Genomic DNA, 24,572 nt, shown 5'->3' with positions numbered 1-24,572 from the left:
GATTTATTTGGCATGATGTTTCATGTTCATTTAATAAATGCTGGTTGAGTTATCTTATTAAAATTTTACCATAACACTGTGATACAAACTCAGTTCCTCTCCCTCTTTTAGAGCTAAAGGAATTGAGACTCAAAGCTATTAAGTTATGATGCCCCAAATCAATGGTCCCCAACCTTTTTGGCACCAGGGATCAGTTCTGTTAAAGACAATTTTTCCAGGAATTGGGTGTGGAGGGGAATTGGTCTCAGGATAATTCAGACGAGATCGGGCACGTTCAGGGTGGTATGGCCATAGACTGGTCTCAGGATAATTCAAATGCATTTATTGTGTACTTTATTTCTATTATTATTAAATCAGTCCCAAATGTTGGGGACTTCTACCCCAAACCATTCTTGAATTAGATGATAGAAAAAAGATTTTAACTTTAAAATCCATGTTCTTAATCAGTGTGCTATGTTGCTTTTCATACTTCTTTCATTGCCAATCCTTTTATCTGTTTTCAGTTTTTAAGAGGAGGGTGGTTTATTCTCTGCTGAGAGTATTACACATTAACCAAAGTAAGATAAATAATATGTCTTAACATTGTAAGTACTCTGATGAAAACTCAGCCACTAAATGAAGAAAAGATGGAGTTTAAATAATCAGTTGACCTGGGCCAAACAATGGGACGGGTGCCTTCTGCCTTTTAGCTCTAATAATCACAAGGATATAACTTGTGTCTTATGAGGAAGTGCATTCTATCACTAACAGATTATCCTGCAGGAACATAAACAAGATATAAAAATAAATGAAGTCCTTGATTTATTTAAAGAGCAGACTCCTTTGTCTTTTTCACACTTCATCATTATTCCTTTATTATCAGTTGGTTCTAATTTTTGTTATTGTGGAGCTTCTATGGGGCTATTGACTTTTTTGTTTTGCTTTGTTGGGCTTGAAGGGGGTGGGCTTGAAGGGTATCCCCTAAAAAAGAACTTTTTGGCTCGGCTGGTAAAGAATCTGCTTGCCACGCTAAAGACCCAGGTTTTATCCCTGGGTCAGGGAAGATTCTTGGAGAGGGAAATGGCTACCCACTCCAGTATTCTTGCCTGGAGAATCCCACGGACAGAGGAGCCTGGTGGGCTAGAGTCCATGGGGTTACAAAGAGTCAGAGATACTATGACTGAGCAACTAACACACACACACACAAAGAATAACTTTTAGCAAATTGAGTGAGTGAAAAAAGTACAGCTGTTTGGCTAGTCTGTAGGGCTTAAATATAACATAGTGAGCTTCCTTTGTGTTGCACATGAGTAGAAGTCGATAACTGTTTGGAATTCTTAGTGTAGAATCGTGGTTGGTACGGTTTTTGTTAGTGCCGTTTCCATGGAGAAAGTAACAAACCTTTAGCTGCCCCAGAACTCCCAGGTTCTCTCCCAGTGTGAAGCTTTAACAGTAATCAGGGATATTTGAGGACATGCTCAGCCAACTTCAGAGAGCGGGGCAGAAAACAAAACAAGGGAGGCCAGGAGAGAGAGAGAGCAGCCTGATAACTACTACCTCACTGTTTAAGAAATGGCAATTTGGAATTTGAAATATTTAACTATCTTGTTTATATTTTCATAAAAATATATATGCAACATATGCTCTGAATTCTTATATATATTTGGAAGTTAAGATATGTGTGTATGCATGCACAAAAGCTGTAATTCCTGTACTAAATATAGACCAGCTGACTTCAGGGGTACATATTGTACGTTAGCCAATGTATGCCTGGTGTTGAGATAAGCTGAGATAATCCCGCACTTGCTCACTACTCCCCATCCCCCACCCCCCCACACACACTCATCCTGTATACTCACATATTTTGTTATAACGTACTATGTATCCATTGTTTACATATAAATTGTACTCTATGCATATTTTAACAGCACACTGTTCATTTTTACATTTGTATATTCACACCAGTTATAGAAAAATGAAATTTTCTGTATCTCCCACCACCATCACATACTAATATTTAAGGCTTGAAAATTATGGCTGCAGTTTTCTCGTGTTGTTTTGGCAACAACCCAGAGTAATCCATTTCCTCGTTCCTTTAGTTCGCACGCGGTGTGCTCCCCCTGTGTGTTTGTGTGCGTGTGATGGTACGCATCAAGGGGCTGGTACCAGTTCTCCCCCAGCAGATCCGGGGGCGAGGGGCAGTTGCTGGCAGGCCCAGCTGGAGGGAAGAGGCTACAACCAGGAGAGGGGCTGGTGAGGCCTTTGGGGCAGGGCAGGAAAAGACATGCAAGGTCCGTCAAAATGTGCATCTCTCCCTACTCCAGCTGGAGCTTTCACTCTGCCATCCATATGTGAGTAAATGCTTGTTTCAGTGACGCAGAAGAAGTTTGAGCCTGGCCTTTTGACTCAAACAGTCAAAACTTCATTTAAATAGAAGGGAATAGGCTGAGTCTAAGTCCTCATTCTAAAAGCCAGGAAGACCTCATCGTGAGAAATGAGCATTCCACTAAAAATGGAAACCAGCCCATTTTAACACACATTTTTAGTATCACGAGTTTGGATAGTATCAGGAAATGCTGGCGAGGAGTTAACAGCCAAGATTTCTTCAAATCCTCCTATTTGCCCTCCCAACTCTATCTTCCATCTGAAACTGCCGCTCCTATTAAAAAAAAAAAAAAAAAAAGCTCAGATCATCTGCACTAGTAGAATGCATAAACTTACGCATATTCTAAAACCTAGCAAGCAACTTAAAAGCAGGGACCAATTTATCCCTAATATATCCCTTGGTGCAATAGGAAATACTTGTGGCAGTGATGCAAAGGAATTAATTGCTGCTAATATCAAGAACCTTCAACTGGCAAAACACTTTGAAAATCTGGTTCCATGAAATAACATGTGGTTTGGTAAAACTGGAAGTTCACCAAGATCTACAGCTTTATTTATAATATTAGAAGATTCTGGGCAGGTAGGGATCATGTTGAAATAGCTGCTCATGGGCATTCTCACTGGTTATTACTTAAGCAGCCTTTAGTCCTTTTATATGCTGCAAAGAGCAGGCTGGCTTTTCTACAAAGTCATCAAGAAGTGTCACTGTCATATCCACTGACACCCGTGTCAGGCACCACCCTTCAGGAGAGGTGTGAGCGAGAGTCCTGTGGAAGCAAACAGCCAATACAAAGCACACATAACCCTGGTTCTTGTGTTTGCAATCCTCCCTGTCATCAGATAGACAATGAGAGGACCTTTCTCAATCCAACTGTGAGTTAGAGAATGATATCAGATGCAACTTGGCAGAGGAACACACAGAACAGCTCAGAGAAGGATATAATAAAATTGTTGTGGTTGAGGCAAATATCCTCATTCCTCTGGTGTGGAACCCACATGGGAAACATTACTTTGTGTTGTTGTTTCTAGCAAGTCTTAATAGTAACGCATTTCCTACTAGCAGCCAACATTTGCACCTCATCCAAGTGGTCCATGTGAGTGTTGTTTTTGCTAATTATAAAAAAGCAGAAAGGAAAAACTTGTATCTCTGTATTAGTACTTTGAGCCTTAGGCCTGCATCATAAAGGCAGGCTCTTTGCCCACTACTCAAGTATCTTGCGGAGAAGGCAATGGGAACCACTCCAGTACTCTTGCCTGGAAAATCCCATGGATGGAGGAGCCTGGTAGGCTGCAGTCCATGGGGTCGCGAAGAGTCAGACACGACTGAGTGACTTCACTTTCACTTTTCACTTTCATGCATTGGAGAAGGAAATGGCAACCCACTCCGGTGTTCTTGCCTGGAGAATCCCAGGGACGGCAGAGCCTGGTGGGCTGCAGTCTATGGGGTCGCACAGAGTCGGATACGACTGAAGCAACTTAGCAGCAGCAGCAGCAAGTATCTCGACAATGAAGCCAAGAAAAGGCTTTCTATCTACTGAAATAAGCATATTATAAGTTGGCTTCATTGTGTGAATGTAGGACCAGGGGAGAGAGTGCATCTACTTCCTATGATAGTCAGGCCACACTGAAGACTCAGATGGTTATGGATATTCAAGGCCAGTTTTCAACAACTGAGGAAATCAAATGTTTATAAGATGCTTTCTCTGGTACTATTATGTTTCCTTAGTTTCAAAGGGAATACATGTAAAAATTTGTTGCTCAAAAAAATGGGACATGCTGTGCATTAAGCTCTGTCTTGCATTGACTTATGTTTTTGTAACTAGGGAGCAGGAGACCTTAGACTTACTGTCACTGAGCCCTGCTGCTCTTAGGACTATGTATCAGTGAAGTCCTAAAATGGCACGTTATTATATCCCATTGGAATGGTAAGTCAGGTTAATTTGTCATTAAGAAAGGGGAAACGGAAACATCTAGTTTCTTGTTTTTTTTGTTTTTCTTTCGTTGTGTCTCAACATTGCCTTTCCCAGAATTGGATTTAATGAGGCTTTGGCCAGGTTGAAGATGAGAAAGTAAGTGTTTAGTGGCAAATTTTTGCTTCCTTGCCTGTCTCATCTTTCCACTTCATTGCTGAGCTAATTGACACTTGCTGGCAAGTGTTGACCCATCTGCTCTCAGAGGACCCATGAAGAACCCTAAAATGCTCTGGCCAGTTGGCCTCCCAGTGGAGGATAGGTCAGATTTTGTCCTTCATTTATACAAAAAAAACAAGTCCCTGCCCCAGGTTGCAAGGTTGGTTGTAGATATGAGAAGTTATTTGCATTTGTTGTGGGAAAAGTAGTTTGGGTTAGAGTGAAACTGCAACTTTCCAGAGCCCTCCCAACTGACCCCAGTTCCCCTAATGCATTCGCCCACCCCACCTTGTTACTTAGAATGCTTCTAACTATGTACATGTGTGCCCAGTTATGTCCGCCTCTTTGTAGCCCCCTGGACTGTAGCCCGCCAGGCTTCTCTGGCCATGGAATTTCCCAGGCAAGAATACTGGAGTGGGTTGCCATTTCTTACTCCAGGGGATCTTCCCAACCCAGGGATCAAACCTGCATCTTCTGCATTGGTAGGCAGATTCTTTACCACTGCATCACCTGGGGAGCCCTCTTACTTGGTGTTTATAAGTTATGCACAGTTATTTATACTGTAAATGAGAGCTTTATGTGGTAAGAGTAATGGGACTGGGTTTTCTTTCCTTTTCTCTGTGTCCCTCATGGGCCACCGGAGTATTTCAATACCTTTCCTCCCTGGTTCATAAACTAAGAAAGCTTATCTCAAGAGTTGTAAGGTAAAAGGTTAGATTATCCTATATGCTGTGGCCAGTGTCCTCCCTCATCCCCCAACTCCCAGCCTCTTGATTTTTTTCCAAGGTTAAGACTAGGTTAAACTGCTTTTTTCCTTGTGAAGGAACTGACTGTAAACTTTCAAGGCCTGAGCACTTGCTTATTTTGGTTTAAAGGAACCTCAGCCCAGAGGCTCCTATTACAGAGTGAAGTGGGGAGAAGTGGGTTGAAGCCTGCCCTTCCTTTTGTTTCTTTTGTTATGATCTGGTTGTTAAGGGTAGAGTGGGGTGAAAACCAGGGCAAAAGCCCATTGAGCCCTTGAGTTGATAACCTTGGCTTTCAGGAGGCTGGGCTGTGTGTTTCCATGACTCTCCTGGAATACCCAGTACAAACTGCTGCCCAAACCAAACCCCGTTATAACCTTTTAAGCAAACCTCTGTTTTGCTTAAAGAGAGAAGCTGCCGCTCTCAACCGTTTCCCACAGCTCAGCCTCCTTCGGCTCTCTGGCATGTCAGCACTTGTCTCCTGTTTTTTCCATTGCGTGCCTCCCCAGCTCAGCCACAGGGGCCCCACCTCTCCCAGAATTGGGGTGTGTGACCCTGGAGCCCAGACAGCCTTGCACATAAATCCTCCTGGTCCACCTGCAGTCCATCTGTCAGCGGCCGCCCCACTTCTCCACTGGATACGCTATTCCCACACATCCGTCAGACAACCCTGAAGCCTCCGCGCGCCATTGGAAATTCAGACGGGCCCTGTCCCATCTCCGGGTCTTCATCTGTCTTGTCCTGTACCATTGCCTGCCAGGCCCACGCTCTTCCACACTTGAGACCTGAGTTCGGAGTGGGTCAGCAGCCATGCCACAAGTATGGCCAGTTGCCATCAGGGTACCTTATCTGAACTGGTGCTCTTTTCTCAGCAATAGGTACTCCAGAGCCGCTTACATCATCCAAGAGGCAGAGGAAGATAAGGAACTAGAGAGGCTCAGAGCTTCTGATTGGCTTAAAGCAGATATGAGCAATTTTTCCAAGTTATCTGCCCTTTTTTGAACTAGAAGCAGGTTTTCCCAATATGACAAGTAATGGTATATTGTAGGGAAATGAATACAGTAATGAAGGCTTTTAAGTCTCTTCTCAATGCTAGGTATACATGAAAGAAAAATGCATAGCCCAGTGGTTCAAAGGCACAGGTTTGATCTAATTATTCTATTTATTAGCTATCACCTTGACCTTGGGCAAGTTAATCTTTCAAAACTATTTATAAAAATAGCATATAGTAAGTTCCAAGAGTTGTTGTGAGCATTTAAAAAAAAAAAAAGGCATCTTCCAGAATTGCAGTTTCAAAGTGCCTGGCACAGAGCAAGCAATGGGTAAATGTTCATTATTGTTGTGTTTTTGGCTTCTTAGGGGAAATGGGATCTTTAAATGAGGAAAGAGCAACAATGAGTGGCACAGACACTGAGTCCTAGACAATTTTGGGAAAGAAGGACCTGAGAAGTCTTCAGAGAGGCCAACACAGGGCTGGGACTGGAAGAATGAGTAGAACTTAGATCATTTGATCTGGGAGAGCTCACATTTGCCTGCAAATTGGAGGAGCTGGTAGCAGACAGAGAATGGAAGTGGGGATTAGAAGCCCTGGTCTCTCTGTTTTCTGCAGTTCCTCAGCATGAGCTTGAGTGCACCACTGAGCCTCGATTTCCTGATGGTAGAGAAGGGGCCGGGAATATCTGCTTTGCCTGGCTCCCGGTATTGTTGGATGAGTCATGAAAAAATGCTTTGAAAATGGTAAAGTGTGACACAAGAGTAAAGTCATTATTAAATCCTTAAATTTAGAGAAGGAGGATCCCAGAAGATTCACTACCTGTGACTGTAACTATATCACCTACATGATACTCTGCTGTGGAAGAGGTGCCAATAGCCCTAGTAAGGTCATATCCCAATGTTAGCACACCCATCCTGACTCTTCCTAGGCTCTTTGAGAGTCTCTATTCATAGTGTCTGAGACCCTACATCAATTCCCACAGATAATCACAACAATGATGATAATAGTAAACAGTCACTACCATAGATCAGTTAAATATTTATAAACATCATCCCTCTTGGTTCTCACACAATGTCATGAAGCAGCTATTGTTATTTCCAGTTTAGAGGTAATTAATCCTCTGGAGAAGGAAATGGCAGCCCACTGGGAAATCCCATGGACAGAGGAACCTGGTGAGCTACAGTCCACGGAGTCGCCAAAGAGTCGGACACAACTTAGCGACTAAAACAACAACCAAGTTGAGACTTAGAGAAATAATTTACTTTAGCTCCATTTACTTAGTAAGTGACAGCTTGATTTGACTCAAATTTCTTTGACTCCAAAGCTTAAGCTCTTTGTGCCATTCTACTGTTAATTCTTAAGGGGAAGAACGCTTCCCCCCGCCCCCCCCCCCCCAAATATGTGTCAGATTTCCTGCGGAGAATTAAGCATGAGTTAAATGAATAAAATGGTTAATGTTCAGGCAGCCCCTCTCCCGTTACTTATGGCTCCAAGTGTTTCCTTTTCACCAGCACATGCTCTTCCTAGTCCAGAGACTGGGGTATAACAAAGAGAATAATCCCTTGTAGTCATTGTTACATTTGAACATCACAAAAAGTTCTTGAAACTGTGTTATCCTGTTGTACTCATGAGGACAACAAGGCTAATGGAAGCCAAGGAACTGACCCAGATTCCCAGCTAATTTACAACTGTTGCTAATAAAAATAATAGCAAGGGTGTGGTGTTATTAATATCCTATAAATAATGTCCGACATGAAACAATAAGAAGGTTTCCTCCTTGAACCTTGGAATGCAATAGTGTGATGCTTGTGCTTAAGTATACTTAAAATTATGTCTATGTTACCAACATTTAAATAACCAAATCCTGAAACTTTCTGGAAAATGAAAAGGTTTATTTTCTTGAGTAATAAGGCTGAAATAGAAAGAAAGGGAGATCAGCTAGTAGATTCTTATCACGGCACAAAGGTTTCTGAATGTCAAATGTTAAACTCTTCTACATTCAGTAGGAATTTTGCTCTGAATCTTCAGTTCCCTGGGGTACCTTTCCTGTCTGTGCCTGTCAGCTTCATTGTTATGTATTTTAGATAAAGCTTTCCCCAACATTCAAAACTCCTTCCGGCCCTTCCTTTTAGGACAGAGACATAAATAAAGTGTGTACTATGCCTTTGCATTTTTGTTTTCTTTTACCTTGTTCTACCCGTATGCCCACCCCACCTCCAATCTTCAGAAGTATAAAGCTAAGGTAAAAAGAGCTTTTAAAACAAGGGGTGGGGGGAAGCGGGGGCGCTCTGGGGAAGTATGCAAATGACAGAAATGTCTATGGGAAAATTAAGGGAAGTGAAATTCAGCAAGAAAGAAATTCATTGATGTTGTGATGAAACGTTGTCACTAGAGATGATGACAAATTAGAATCCGTTCCCATGGGGACTGGCCAGCTACCTACTCATCATTTGACCCATAGCTGGATGCTGGCTAGCTGAAGAATTGACCCAAAAGATGACAAGATGGTTTTAGCCCTGTTGTCTCATCAGCATTCAGGAACCCCTTAGGGGATGAAGGGGAGAGGATAAAGAAGGATAAAAGATGAAAGCTGAGCCGTGGAAAGAAAAATGTTTTTAATTACACTGAGAAGGATTGTGGGTCCACCTGTAGCTTTTTGTTGAGAATGTCCTTTGTTTTCTTCTGTCTGCAGGGATCATGGCAGGATACAGACCCAGAATCTGTCTGGCCTCTTGGAAGTTTCCGCCTTGGTAGCGGGTCTTCTCGAATTTAACGGATACATTCAGGATTTAATCTCTCTGTGGGCTATCTTTACTCTAATAGAGTCTGTTATGCTTGCCGAGCAACCTGGATTTGGTTGGCATGCTAAAAGAGATTGCTTTTAGAGAGGGAAAATCTACCCCACGGTGGAGCGTGAGGTTTCTACTGTGAGTCCCCCTCACAGTCCTTGTCCGAAGGGCACAGGGGTCGTCTCAGGCAATGGGGTCAAAGGAGGCCAGATCACCCCCTGGGAGTCCAGAGACCCTCAAGCTCCACATGCCTCTTTTTTTTTCCCCCCACATACACAATAGGAAGTACAATTTCATCTTACTACTCTGTGATGACAGATAAATTAACTCAGTTCAAAACCCAGAGGAAAATACTGAATTCTGAAGTTCACTTCCTTCAGGATAGGAATGTTACATTTATTCTATTCTCCTTCCAGGTAATGATCAAACTGAAATACCCAGAACTAATCAGGACAAATAAAGTTAGTTCAGTAGAATTGATAGCACAGTGGTCCGGTAATGACAGATAGGCATTGTTTTGGAGGGTACGTTACTTCAAATTCATATCCCTTTTTCTTATTGGTGGTTGAATTCAGCAATTCTAAACCTCAAAGTTTTGACTTTAGTACGAATTATGAAAAATTCCAAGTGAAATGTAAATTATTAAAATCTAATTTTCATGAGACTGTGTATGGCGTATGGTATTCTGCCAAGAATTTCATAGCATTGATTCAAATGGGTTTGAAAAGAAATTGGGGGAGGTTGATGGTCTAAGAATTTACAGAGTGAAGCAGAGTTGCACAAAGACTGAAGCTTGGGTTCTGAGGCAGAATGTTACTGGTTTGGGATCCCAGCTTTACTACTTATTAATTTTGTGACCTTGAGCAAGTTTTTTTTAACTGTCAGTGTCCACTTCTAGAAGATGGAGATGTATAGTCTGTAGGGTTCCTAGAAGGATTAAATTGTCATATGCTTGTGAGGTGCTTATAGCAGTGTCCTACACATGATTAATGTGGACAGTTTTTTAAAAATAAAGCCAGGTAGGGTGTCATAACATGGACACTGAGGAGTTACTGACCAAGAGGAGTGAATCCCAATGGAGAGAGCTTTCTTCTGAGACCTTTTGTTCATTGTCTTGTGTGTCTGGACTCTGTATGTAAGTAACTGCTTCCACTGATGAAGAATGCCTTAGGCCCACCCTAACTAGAAGGCCAAAGGCAGATACCACCCCCTGCTCCCCCATCCCCAGCAGAGTCCGTCTCCCATCACCCAGTAACCACCTCCCACCCCCACCCTAGGAACAATTCCACAGTCGACACGCTCTGTGCCTTGGCTAATTATGTTAATGGAAGTTCTGTTCCTCAGATTGTGTGATTTTAAAATTTAAAATTTCAAGCTACTGTATCAGCTTTTCTTAAGTTTGGTTTGTCTGGGGCACCGTAGCTGAGTAGGTGAGTACACGGGTTTTATAGACCAGACAGTTCTGAGTTTTAAATGAGGGAGTGAAGTCTTTTATTTTGTGGTTCATTAATATAAAATGTCAGTACTTACATTGCAGGGTCCCTGTGCCTAGTATATGGTAAGTACCACTTCAGTTCAGTTCAGTTCAATCACTCAGTCGTGTCCGACTCTTTGCAACCCCATGAATCGCAACACACCAGGCCTCCCTGTCCATCACCAACTCCTGAAGTCCACCCAAACCCATGTCTATTGAGTCGGTGATGCCATCCAACCATCTCATCCTCTGTCGTCCCCTTCTCCTCCTGCCCTCAATCTTTCCCAGCATCAGGGTCTCTTCAAATGAGTCAGTTCTTGGCATCAGGTGGCCAAAGTATTGGAGTTTCAGCTTCAACATCAGTCCTTCCAATGAACACTCAGGACTGATTTCCTTTGGGATAGACTGGTTGGATCTCCTCGCAGTCCGAGGGACTCTCAAGAGACCACAGTTCAAAAGCATCAATTCTTCGGCGCTCAGCTTTCTTTATAGTCCAACTCTCACATCCATACATGACCACTGGAAAAACATAGCCTTGACTAGACGGACCTTTGTTGTATGGCAGTTATCATGATTTTCTGGAGAACGTTGAAATCTCTTTGCAACAGATTTATAATTTAGAGGCTACTGTCTTGATGATGCTGATGATTTGGATGCAGTTGCTTCTCTCTGAGCAGCTTTGCTTAGCATAGCTTGAACACATTTATCTCATGAAAGAATTCCACCTATCCTGGGTGTTCTGGTTACTTATTGCCACGTAAGAACCGCCCCCCACCCCACCCACGCTTAGTGACATAGACAGCTTTCTTCATGCCTACGGATTCAATGGTTCAGGCATTGCAAGGCTGGCATCTCTGTTCCATAATGCCTAGGACTCCATCAGCGAAGGCCAGGGGCTGGAATGACCCAGAGACTTCTTGACGCATATCTGGAGCCAGGCTGAGATGACTTGAAGGCTTGCTTAGCTAGAGCTGCCAAGCAAATACTTAACTGTGGCCTCTCCATGTGTCTTGGACTTCTTACAGCAGGGTGGTTGAGAGCATTCCAAGAGAGACAGGCAGAAGCTGTATGGCACCTTTATCTTTATCACCTAGCCTTGCAAGTTAAATAGTGTCTCTTTCTCTGTGCTCTACTGGTAGAAGCCATCATAAGCCTACCCAGATTCAAGCAGTAGGAATAGAGGGACCTTCACTTCTCAACGGAGAACAAATTTTTTTTATAAAATTACTCGAGTTACGGCTTAAACTTAGATGTGTTAGATCATCTGACTTCTATTAATACCTACAGCAAAGCAAGTCATACAATCTGTATTCCATCTACTTAACTCTGCCATTGCATAATAAAAGCAGCCAGAAATGATAGGTGAACAAATTACTGTGTTTCAATGAAACTTTATCACTGAGTTTCAAATTTCATATAATTACTAAGTATCACAAAATATTTTTTTAAAATTTCATTTAAAATGTAAGAGTCATTCTTAGCCTTTTACAAATAATGAGCCAGATTAGAATATCATGATGAGCTGGGTCTGACTTTTTTAAAGTTAGAATTCTCTAAATGTGTAGAAGGGACACTTGGCTACTTCTCAAGTATTTGTTTGTATGTTTGAATGTGTGTGAGAGAAAGAGAAATGTTTGCATTTTTTTCTTCATTTTGGACGTGAATTTGTGACGATGTTATTTGGAATTTCAGTCCTTTCACGCACACTTTATTCTGTTACAGTAGATTTGTTCCCAAGGGCAGTGAAGAACTACACTTGTAGGTGGGAAATTAGTGATATTTATTTTCGAACTTTAAGATAGAATTTGTTCTTAATGGAGATTCAGAAATACATGTTTATTTTTGAAGTAAGTATCCCACGTTTTTAAAGAGGTTGTGATCCTTAGGCCAAAAGATAAGGTTGATGATTCTCTAGGATAATTTTTTTTTACCTTTATTAAATTTTTTTTGTAAGTGCAAATTAGTTATTTTTAGATTTAATGAACATATAATTGCATTTCAATAAATATAACAAATATATTGCATAGAAAAATGGCCATAAAATCTTGGTAAACTGTTTACTTGACATATGTGTATGGGTGATTAATGTAGACAGTCATTATTCATTAGTTTTTTTCTTCAGTTATAACTAAACAAAAAGCTACATTTTAAAAAAGTCTTATACATTTTTTGCACATTTTGAATCAACACCATGCAAATCAATATTCATTAACTATTTTTGTCTGCCATCAATGTTAGGCGGTATAGTAGTTGATGAAAATACAGATGAACAAAAACATATGTAGTGCCTGCCCTTACAGAGCATGCAGTCTAGTGGGGTAACCAGATGTCAAACAGATGATAGCATAAGGGGAGAGTGCAGAGCACTATAAGAATATACATTAGGTTTTTAAGCTTGAACTGGTACAGGGCTTCCCTGGTGGCTCAGTGGTAAAGAATCAGCCTTAATGCGGGAGACCCAGGTTCAACTGCTGGGTAGCGAAGACCCCCTGGAGGAGGAAATGGCAACCCACTCCAGTATTCTTGCCTGGGAAATCCCATGGACAAAGGAGCCTGGCAGGCTACAACTGTGGGGTCACAGAGAGTCAGACACAAATGAGCAACTGACACTGTTGCTATCTCTCATCCTCAACTGCCCATTAAATGTGAGAGTCTAGAAAAAAAGGTTTGTTGGATTAGTGCAAACTGCTGTTAAACCTAACAGCATATCTGCTGATAATGAATGGTGTATCTCTGTATTTAGGCTACATTTTGAAGAACTATGGGCATATTTGATGGCTTCTTTCATGTTACTTTGGGAAAGGAAAACCAAAGAATGAAATAGAAATATGTAAATGTTGAAATGTTTTACACTTTTTTTCCTCCTTAAGGTATCATTTTGAATGGATGGAAAACTAACCTAGAAGAATAGTTTGGGACCTATTGGCTGGATTTACAAATTGGGCTAATTATCTTTGATTTTTCTCTACATTAGGTTTTTCAAATGGGGCATTGTTGATTTCTGGGGACACATAATTCCTGGTTACCAGGAGTTGTTCTGTGCATCACAGGACATCTAGGAGGATCCTGGCCTCCACCCACCATGTGCCAGTATCATTCTCCACCAAATTATAACAACCAAAATTGTCTCCAGACTTTGCCCAGCGCCCTCCGAGAGGCAAAATCACCAGTGGTCTCCGTTAAGTTGGGACATTTAAACCATGTCTGCACATTTTATTACAAAGACCTCAACAAGAATTATGTTTTTGTTTTTGTTTTTTTTTTAAATAGTGAAAATTCTTAACTCAGGGAGTTGAATTACAGGTGGGCATGTTAGTTTTTAAGACACACAGTTCCTCCTTTGAAAATGCTGAAATGAATTTGAGCAACCTATTATCATATTAAACATTACACTTGTACTCTTTTTCTGGTGTCTGGACATTTTCTAAACTTTATAGTGTGTACAATATTTAACAAGGTTGAGAACCTCAGTTATTTAATTGAAACTCTGAAAGTGCCCAAGTGTCACTGGTACAAAATCAAAATTTAAAAGCAACTTGAAAGGAATGAAAAGATATTCTGATTTGGCTCCATGTTCTCAGCTTGTAGGCTACTGGACTGTGTGCAATGCATGACCCAAAGGAGATGATTAGTTCTCCTCTAGTGTGCTGGTAATGAATAGCTCTACAAAACCAATTAGCTGTAATTCTATCAGTCATTTCATTTGGGTAACATTTGTTTAAGGGGAAGAAAAACAACACTGTTTTCCTTGGAGATCTGTAATTAAGCTGTGATATTTGGTGGGGACAATTGAGGAAAAAGCAGTATGCTTAGCAATTTGCTTTTGCTATTCCCATATGAAAGTGTATTATGATGTAGTGTTCTGTTCACAGCTGTTAAGAAAGACATTTGCCCATGTTAAAGGTATAACAGACCAAATACAAGTCCATTTCTAACTATATGTTTTATTTTGTATGGATGTCTGCACTGTACAACTTCAGAGATTCTCCATTCACATGGAAGGCTGTGAATGGTGCCCCCTGGAGTTGTGTAACAGAAAATACTGATTATCATTTCCTTTCATGTATTTTCCTCCTTAAAAATCTGTGTGAATCCAGAACTGTGAATAGTGGCATTTTTTTCTTTCAGTCACTATTTTGCTCTGTAACTCCTAACACCCACTGCCACGTCGACAATAATTTCAATAGGCTGTTTTCTCCACCCAGGGCATTTTTATGGATCAGTATTATTCTATATGAATTTGAACACATGAGTAGTTCTTAATGTATCTTTATCTATTATAAGATAGAAGTTATTATTTTACCACAGATTAAGTATCCTTCTGTGACTTTGGGGTATTTTGCAATTTTTATTTAACTTTACATAATGAAATAAGACTTGAATATGTTTTTGTTTTACCAGAAGTTTAATATAGGCAGCTTGTGACAAAAGTTAATGTATCGTTAAAAGTACAATTGGTTACTGTCCTGGTCTTTTGATTTATTTTGCTTACTTTTATCCCACAGCTAGCCAAAAAAATCCGAGAGAAGTTCAACCGTTACTTGGATGTGGTCAACCGGAATAAGCAAGTTGTAGAAGCATCCTACACAGCTCACCTGACCTCTCCCCTAACTGCGATTCAAGACTGCTGTACTATCCCACCTTCCATGATGGAGTAAGGCTTGGAATTTTTTGTTGTTTAAGCCAGGAATTGAACTGCCTTCCATTCATATTTAAAATACCTATTTGTTTATTGCAAAATATACTCCTATCTTAAATAAGCCCTTTACTTTTATATAGATAAGTAATTTTTAAAGAAGTGACTATATCCAGGAATTCCTAGATCTTCCCTGCTCACCTTTTTGTCAAGCTGGAGTCTAGGTTCAGAAATATCAAATATTGAGTCCAGAGTTGACTAAGTCTAGAAACTTGCAAACATTTTTTCATGTGTTAACTAGTGGGTCATGAATAAGATAGTCTCCCTGATTGAGCTGATTTGCCTAATTTAAGGGAATGCCTTTTATCTTTGACACAAGAGTAGCAAAAATTGCCACTTCATCCTTTTTAGTGTCCTTAAAACTACCAAGGTAGATGTGGCTTTAGGTAATATTGAAACAGAATGGTTGAGGATATTTTTATTGGCATAGTGATATTTGTATCTGGTTGAGGATATTTTATTGATTGGCATATGTGTGTGTTAGTTGCTCACTTGTGTCTGACTCTTTACAACCCCATAGACTGTAGCCCACCAGGCTTCTCTCCCCATGAAATTCTCCAGGCATGAACACTGGAGTGGGTAGTCATTCCCTTCTCCAGGGGATCTTCCCAACCCAAGGATCAAACCGGGGTCTCCTACATTGCATACAGATTCTTTACCATCTGAGCCACCAGGGAAGCCCTTCATTAGCATAGTGATATTTATATTTGGAGGGGTATAGGGTTATATGATGCTGGAAATTGTTTGTATAGAAAAGAACACTTATTTTGAGGTACAAAGATTTTGACTTGGTCTCTAATTAGCTGTGTAACCATAATCTAGTTACTTAGTGTTCTATTTTTATACACAGTTTTCTATCAGTGGATAATAATCTTCATTATACCAAGTTAGAATTGGCTACTTAGAATGACTAAAATAAGTTAACATACTCTAAAATTATGAGTGTAAAAGTTACTGTATCTAGTATGTATCACTCTTCCTTTTGCATAATAAGTGCTCTTAAAGCTATGCAAAGGATGGAAACAACACAGTTCTTTTTTAGTTAAATGATGCTTTGCTTCCTACAAAGAAGTTTTTACTTATTATATTTTCTTGGTGGGCTATGTAGGTAACCGAGCATCCTCAGATCATTTTATTTCTCCATCTGTGTGATGTTAAGATGAGACTTAGTCTCTGGCTTACCTGTGTGCAACCTAGAGAAGCTCATACTAGCTGTTTACTAACCTAAACAGAAAGAATGTACATTTTGGAGTGAGACTCTCCAGATATGAATCTTAACTCTAGGAGTTGGTATTCAGGTGGTCTCAGGTAGATGACAACTTTAACTGAGCCTTTCTTCATCCCTAGAATGGAAATAATAACGGATATTTCACAGGATGTTGTGAACATTTTTTGAAATCATATAAGAAAGTACTTTGCAAATTATAATGTTCTGAGCAAATATATACTTTCCTATCATAGTGACCATTTCATTTTTTATTAGGTTTGATCAAAAAAGATTTTTTTTTAAGGGCATCAGTAACTTAATGTTTTCAACAATTTGCCTCTAATCTAAAAATAAAATAAGAGTCCATTGGGCTTTAAACCAAAGAAAAAAAATAATTTCCTGACTGAGAAAAAAAAGATAGGATTGTAAGGGAGAAGTCCTTACAGCTAGAATTACACTTAAAACACTGGTTCTCCACTAAGATGATTTCCACTCCCCGTCATCCCCAGGGAGATTTGGCAGCATCTGGAAACATTGCCAGTTGTCACAGTTGGAAGGTGGAAATGGTTGCTCTTAGTGAGGAGAGGCCAGAGATGCTGTAAACATCCTACAATGCACGGGACAGTCCTCCAAAGACTTATCTGACTCTAAATGTCAATAGTGCAGAAGTTGCCTCAAAAGATGGGAGAGCTTCATGAAATTTCTAAGTGGAACATGGCTCTAGGTGAAACAAAAAGCTTGAATTGACTGATGTCTACCTGTAAATCTACCCCATATGTCACCTTTACATTTTTTTCCCACCTCATGAATTTCTATTAATGTTTCAACAAGCAGTGTAACCATTTGTCTCACTCCATAGCTTCCTATAACCTCTTCCCCCCCCCCCCCCCTTTACCTTTGTCCCAGAAGAATTCATCGCTCCCTCATCTTTGTTCCCATAGTGAGTTTTCGTCACATTTATTACAGTGCAGAACTGAATGGATCACATGTTGTTAGTAGGTATGCCTCCCCTGCTGTTCTGGGCACGGATTACAGCTCAGCCATTTTCATCCCAGTGCCTCTCAATTGTGTTTGATTACTATGTGCTGGAATCTGAAATGACTTGAATATGGGGATGAGTCAGGGGTGAGAAATTAAACTAATATTGGGTGGGACCAAATACTGAACATAATTAAATAGTGAGGGCAAACTGTGACACAGCAGAGAGGTGCTGTGGTTCCTCAAAGCAGAGAAGTATACCAGATGGATGGCTTCACAAAGGATTCTGTGTGCAACTTGGGGAACTCCTTTTCCATCCAGTGGTTAGGACTCCACACTTCCATTTCCAGGGCCACAGGTTTGACCCCTGCTAAGGAAACTAAGACCCCTGCAAGCTGCATGGAATGGGGAAAAGAGGTGTCCCTCTTGGATCTAGGGATTATCATACTAAACAAAGTAAGTTAGAGAAAGACAAATACTACACAATAGCACTTAGACATGGAATCTAAAAAAATGGTACAAATGAATTTATTTATAAAACAAATACACTCACAGTCATGGAAGACAAACTTATGGTTACCAAAGGGGAATGGGAGAAAGGGATAAACTGGGAGTGTGGGATTAAGAGATGCTACCATGTATAAAATAAACAACAAGAATTTACTGTATAGCATATTATCTTGTAATGGCCTGTATAGTGGAAAAGAATCACAAAAAAAGACACATATCTGAATCACTTTGTACACTTGAAACTAACACAATACTGTGAATCAGCTATACTTCAATTTTCTTTTTTGAAAAATGTGCATCTTGTTTGATCTAGTCATTTGGAGGAATATTTCAAGGGATAATGACATGATTGTAAAGATAAATTTGTTTAAAAAGTCATTGTAGTGTCATTTAGAATAGAGAATATTTACAATATTCTCAATTTCTATAATAGATTAGTTAAGGAAATTATATCCCATTCATAAAAGTGATAACTTAAGATGTAACCATGCCATAGAAGAGAATTTTCTGCTTTGTGAAAATGACGATACATGCTTATACACATGTATACTTTGAAGGTTTAGAAAGACTTATATCAGAATGTTTTGGAGTAAAGACAGTGATTTACATTTTGAATATGCTGAGATAAGGGTTGAAGTCTGAAATGCAGGTCACCCAGACGTTAGGCAATAACCAGTGATCTGCCTTTAAGTGAATATAATAAAATATTATAAAGTGTAGTTTCTGCCCTCCAGGAATCTCTCCTTTAGTTCAGTTTGACATCTAAGAGACTTGAATTACACTTCTCATATGCTGGGTAAGCAGGTTAGCCCTCCTCTAAATGCTGAACTTGTGATGAATGCAGAATGGAAACCCTGTGGAGCTGCAATGCAGTCTTCTCTCCTCACTAGGAGTAGTTGACAGAGCCAAGAACTGCCATTTGGGGTGAATCTTGTACAACCAGAGCAGTTCTCATGATAAAGCTGAGCAATCAGAAGATATATGGATGACAAAAAAACATGTTCCCTCTAGCGACATCTTAAACAAAGATCTGATCACAACCGTCTGCAGCTGAAAATGGCAAGTGACAACTACCCTCCTCTTAGACAGAGTCTTCTTGGCTTAGCAAAGGCCTCTCTTACCAGGGAATGTATGTAGGAATTTTTGCAGTGAACACTGAGCTGATGCTTTTCTAGCCATTGACTAATCACAAACACTTATTAAAATTAAAAGGGCCTCTTACCTTTTTAATGAAGGTTCAAATATGGGAAGAGTTAATAGTAAGTTATTGCTGTAAACCAGGGTAGGAATCCTTAGTTGCCCCTTTTCAGTTTCTCATAAAATGCTTTAATCTGTGTTTTCTAACTGTTGTGTTATCCTCCTGAGGACATTTTCAATTCTCTTTCTTATATTTCAGTCCTTCTGAAAAAGTCTACATTTTGAATCTCAGGGAGTTCATGTTGGAATTAAATGCATATAGGAAGAACTGACAGTCTTGGGAAGCAGTTTAAGAACATGACTAAAAACAATTTATATTATCCTCTATGTCATGATAATGTTTTTTCTCTTATGGAAATAACATAAAATTTCTTTTTAAAATAGATACACCTAAATTTTAAAATGCATTAATTTAAATGAAAATATTAAGTGAACGTAATCTTAAAGATGATTGACATAATAACTACTGAAGTTAATGAGAACTGGACTGAAGATTGTTGAGAAAAATCCTTCTAAATTGTAAGATTTTACCATTCTATAAGGCAAACTCTTTATACCCATGAACTGGCCACATGGATATATGATAATATTGCCATTACAATAAATATAAGCAACTGGACTTGAAATAAGGGATTGTTAGTTTTACATCTGGATCTCAGCATTCAAAAAACTAAGATCATGGCATGCAATCCCATCACTTCGTGACAAATAGGTGGGGAAACAGTGGAAGCAGCCAGATTTAATTTTCTTGGGCTCCAAATCACTGCAGATGCTGACTGTAGCCATGAAATTAAAAGACACATACTCCTTAAAAGAAAACATATGAGAAACCTAGACAGTGTATTAGAAAGCAGACACATCACTTTGCTGGCAAGGTCCATATAGTCAAAGCTATGGTTTTTCCAGTAGTCATGTATGGATTTAAGAGTTGGACCATAAAGAAAGCTGAGCTCCAAAGAATTGATGTTTTCAAACTGTGGTGCTGGAGGAGACTCTGACAGAGGATGAGATGGTTGGATGGCAACACTGACTCAATGGACATGAGTTTGAGCAAACTCCAGGGGACAGTGAAAAACAAGGAAGCCTGGCGTGATACAGTTTGTGGGGTTGCAAAGAGTCAGACATAAACAGCATTCTTAAATATTTAGGCCCTGTAAACATTTTTAAAAATGTAACACTGACCCAAGAGTACTTGAGGTATTTATTACTAACACTGTGTCTGTAGCCCATTGACCTTGCTTCTCCAATTTTATTAAAGACAAGTTAGTTACCTGGTCAATATTTTTATGATTGATTTTTATCCAATTACTAATTTTTATTTTTTAGGCCTAGAATTTTATTTTTACTGATGTATAATCCATATATGATTTTTGTCACTAAAACTTGATAATGGTTTTTCTTTCTTTCTTTTTCTTTTTTGATCACACCATGGGACACATGGGCTCTTAGTTCCCTGACGGGGATCAAAGCCATGCCACCTGCAGTGGGAATGCAGAGTCTTAACCACTGGACCACCAGGAAGTCTGGTGATAATGCATATTTTTTTAAAAATAAGATAAAATGCCCAGTTCTGAAGAGAGAGAATATTCTCTTATAGAATATTCTGCAGAATACACCCTGAAGGTTATACTATGATGACTACAGACAGAACCTGCAAAGCAGCAGAAAATTGATTTTTCAGATGATTTTGATACTTTCCTTCTTAGACCGGTCAACTTTTCTTACTCAGGAGTCCTGGAAATTAATTATTTTGTACAGAGTCCTGTATAGTGATTTGATATTCCATCAATATTTATTGAAGGAATGATCTGAAGAATTAATATTCTCTAATGCCGGGGGGTGAGGGGGAAACAGGCTATGACTTAATCTACAGCAAATGCATTTTCAATGGTATCACTGTAACAACATAATTTTGAGAATGAGTTTGTTTATTCATATAATTTAATTAACAGCTCCCTTTGTGTTTTAGAGGGTTAAGTGATGAGGGCCCATAAGATTCTGGGCTCCCTTGCAAAGATTACACAGATGCACAAACATATCATAATGCTCATGACTATATCTCACCTACAGATGTGTTTTCCTTGGCCCCACAGGATGTTTTAAAGATTTTTTAAGTTTTTAAATTTGTTAGCAACATTTTAACTTTGGGGGAATTATCAAATTTCTGTTCTCTTTAAATTCAGAAGATCTGACAATGGTGAGTCCGTATTCCCCCCGGGCAATAGTCAGCTCCTGTGAAGAGCAGCTCCCTTTAAAGACAGGGTCTGTATTCTCCCCTTCACCACAGTCTTCACTACTCCCTATTGCTTCACACCCAACCCATTCCCCTAACTTTCATGACTTACTTGGCCCACATTAGCATGTGCTTGCAACTCCCAATCTGAGAAGACTATATAATGTTAATAAATTTTATAAATGTCTTATCCATGTGCATTCCTTGATATGCCATCTTAAACATACATGTTTGTTCTGTCACATTTATATATAATCAGTTTTTACATATACCAAAAATATCTATTTCTGAAACCTGCCACAGAGATGGGAATGTGCTGTGCACATCTGAAGCTGTTGTTTAGTCAACTAACCCTTGATTTTTTTTTATAAGCCAGTCAATAATCTTGTCTTTGACATCTTTTAATTCCATTTTTCTCCTCCTCCCTTCCTCAGTTTCTTCTGTAGGTGTTCCTGTCTGGTGGTGTTCTTATTTTTTATTTTCAATGTCTTTATTTAAGAAGACTGGAAGAGTGCAATGAGTAAACCAGGGAGGAAACACTGGGAAGATGAATTCAAATTTTTATTCTTTTTTGTGTCTCCAAGTAGAAGTCAGTTCTCTTATCCTCACTCAATTAATGTTGGCTAATTGAATAGTTATTGTGGGAATAGGCATTAAGGCATTTGCATGTTCACATTTTAAGTTCTTCAAGTATTGTTGACATCATGGGAACCAGAAATAAGTTACTCAGAGAGTTATTTTTAATTTTGATGATTCACATGTTGACTCAGAATGTTCAGATTCCTGTATTACTCTCCCTAGGATCCTCTAGGGACTTCAGAGCATCAGATCACAGTTTATGATTGCTTTTATTTATTTTTTATTGAAGGTTAATTGCTTTACAGAATTTTGTTGTGTTCTGTCAAGCCTCAACATGAATCAGCCATAGGTACACATATGTCCCCTCCCTTTTGAACCTCCCTCCCATCTCCGTCCCCATCCACCCCTCTAGGTTGATACAGAGCCCCTGTTTGAGTTTCCTTAGACATACAGCAAATTCCCATTGGGTATCTATCTTACACATGGTAATGTAAGTTTCCATGTTACTCTCTCATACATCTCACCCTCTTGTCCCCTCTCCCATGTCCACAAGTCTATTCTCTATGTCCGTTTCTCCATTGCTGCCTTTTAAGTAAATTCTTCAGTACCATTTTTCTAGATTCTGTATATATGCATTAGAATACGATATTTATCTTTCTCTTTCTGACTTATTTCACTCTGTATGATAGGTTCTAGGTTCATCCACCTTATTAGAACTGACTCAAAGATATTCCTTTTTATGGCTGAGTAATATTCCATTGTGTATATGTACCACACCTTCTTTATCCATTCATCTGTCCATGGACATCTAGGTTGCTTCCATGCTCGAGCTATTGTAAATAGTGCTGCAGTGAACAATGGGATACATGTGTCTTTTTCCATTTTGGTTTCCTCAGGGTATATGCCTAGGAGTGGGATTGCTGGGTCATATGGTGGTTTTTTTCCTAGTTTTTTAAGGAATCTCCATATCGTCTTCCATTTGCTTTTTTTTAAACTGAACTGAAACATGAGCTTTGTTTCATTTTTAAAAGGAGGTGAGCCTCTTTTTTTTCATTTTTAAATCAATTCAGTCTCTACCATGGTAGCAAAAAATATCTTAAGTGGTAAAGATATTTTCCCTTTCATTTTCAATTCAGCTGAGATATAGATTATATCAAAGGAATATGGTCTTAAGACCAGATGTCCATCTCCTCTACCTGTTTGCTGTGTGAGCTTAGAAAATTCACCTAACCTTTTTAGTCCTTAGATTCATCAACTGTAAGCTAAGCAGTTTCAACTATACTCCAGAGCCAATGCTCAAGGTTCATTATGGACAACTTTTCCTGCTGCCCAAATTTGTAAATTCTAGATCTTCATGCTTTTGAGAGCTCTCTGAGCTATCTGGGGAGGGGAGGGGGGTGGGAAAGATGATATTATGCAACAAAGGATCTACAAAGGTTACATTACTCATTCATTAATTTAAAAAAAATAAACATTTATGTAGGTCAGGAAGCAACCGTTAGTACTTGACATGGAACAACAGACTGGTTCCAAATAGGAAAAGGAGTACATCAAGGCTGTATATTGTCACCCTGCTTATTTAACTTATATACAGAGTACATCATGAGAAATGCTGGGCTGGATGAAGCACAAACTGGAATCAAGATTGCTGGGAGAAATATCGATAACCTCAGATATGCAGATGATACCACCCTTATGGCAGAAAGTGAAGAGGAACTAAAGAGCCTCTTGATGAAAGTGAAAGAGGAGAGTGAAAAAGTTGGCTTAAAGCTCAACATTCAGAAAACTAAGATCATGGCATCCGGTCCCATCACTTCATGGCAAATAGATGGGGAAACAGTGGAAACAGTGGCAGACTTCATTTTTCTGGGCTCCAAAATCACTGCAGAGGTGACTACAGCCATGAAATTAAAAGACACTTACTCCTTGGAAGGAAAGTTATGACCCACCTAGATGGCATATTAAAGAGCAGAGACATTGCTTTTCCAACAAAGGTCCATCTAGTCAAGGCTATGGTTTTTCCAGTAATCATGTATGGATGTGAGAGTTAGACTAGAAAGAAAACTGAGTGCCAAAGAATTGATGCTTTTGAACTGTGATGTTGGGGAAGACTTTTGAAAGTTCTTTGGACTGCAAGGAGACCCAACCAGTCCATCCTAAAGGAGATCCATCCTCATTGTTCATTGGAAGGACTGATGTTGAAGCTGAACTCCAATACTTTGGCCACCTGATGTGAAGAACTTACTCATTTGAAAAGACCCTGATGCTGGGAAAGATTGAAGGCGGGAGGAGAAGGGGACGACAGAGAATGAGATGGTTGGATGGCATCACCGACTCAATGGACATGAGTTTGAGCAAGCTTCGTGTGTTGGTGATGGACGGGGAAGCCTGGCATGCTGTAGTCCATGCGGTCACAAAGAGTAGGACACAACTGAGCAACTGAACTGAACTTAAACATTTATAAGACGGTTTTTGGAAGAAGCATTTCAGCTGAGTCTTGGTGTAGGAAAAGAATGTTTACATATAGGGGTATGGAGGGAGAGCTTTCCAGGAGAGGAAGGTCAATTTAAAGAAAACCCCACAGAAGAAATTGGCCAGGAGCACTGATGAGGATCTTGTGTTGGGAAAAGTGACGGAAAAGGCAGCTGAGAAGTTGAATTAATATCAGATCATAGAGAA

At 39.6% G+C, this 24,572-nt stretch overlaps 1 protein-coding gene across 3 annotated transcripts in view; it reads left to right on the top strand.

Annotated features, from left to right (window-relative positions):
• The window catches only part of CACHD1 (cache domain containing 1), a 229,998-nt gene that overhangs the window by 110,130 nt on the left and 95,296 nt on the right, over positions 1-24,572 (top strand). For all 3 annotated transcript variants that reach the window (XM_061121691.1, XM_061121692.1, XM_061121690.1), the window contains exon 3: positions 14,999-15,147. In XM_061121691.1, coding sequence (XP_060977674.1) covers positions 14,999-15,147 — 149 coding nt within the window. The remainder of the gene's footprint in view (positions 1-14,998; positions 15,148-24,572) is intronic.

The sequence above is a fragment of the Dama dama genome, chromosome 20 (assembly GCF_033118175.1).
Source record: "Dama dama isolate Ldn47 chromosome 20, ASM3311817v1, whole genome shotgun sequence".
NCBI lineage: Eukaryota > Metazoa > Chordata > Mammalia > Artiodactyla > Cervidae > Dama > Dama dama.
The sequence above is the reverse complement of the archived record's forward strand: the minus strand, read 5'-3'. Positions and strand labels throughout refer to the sequence as shown.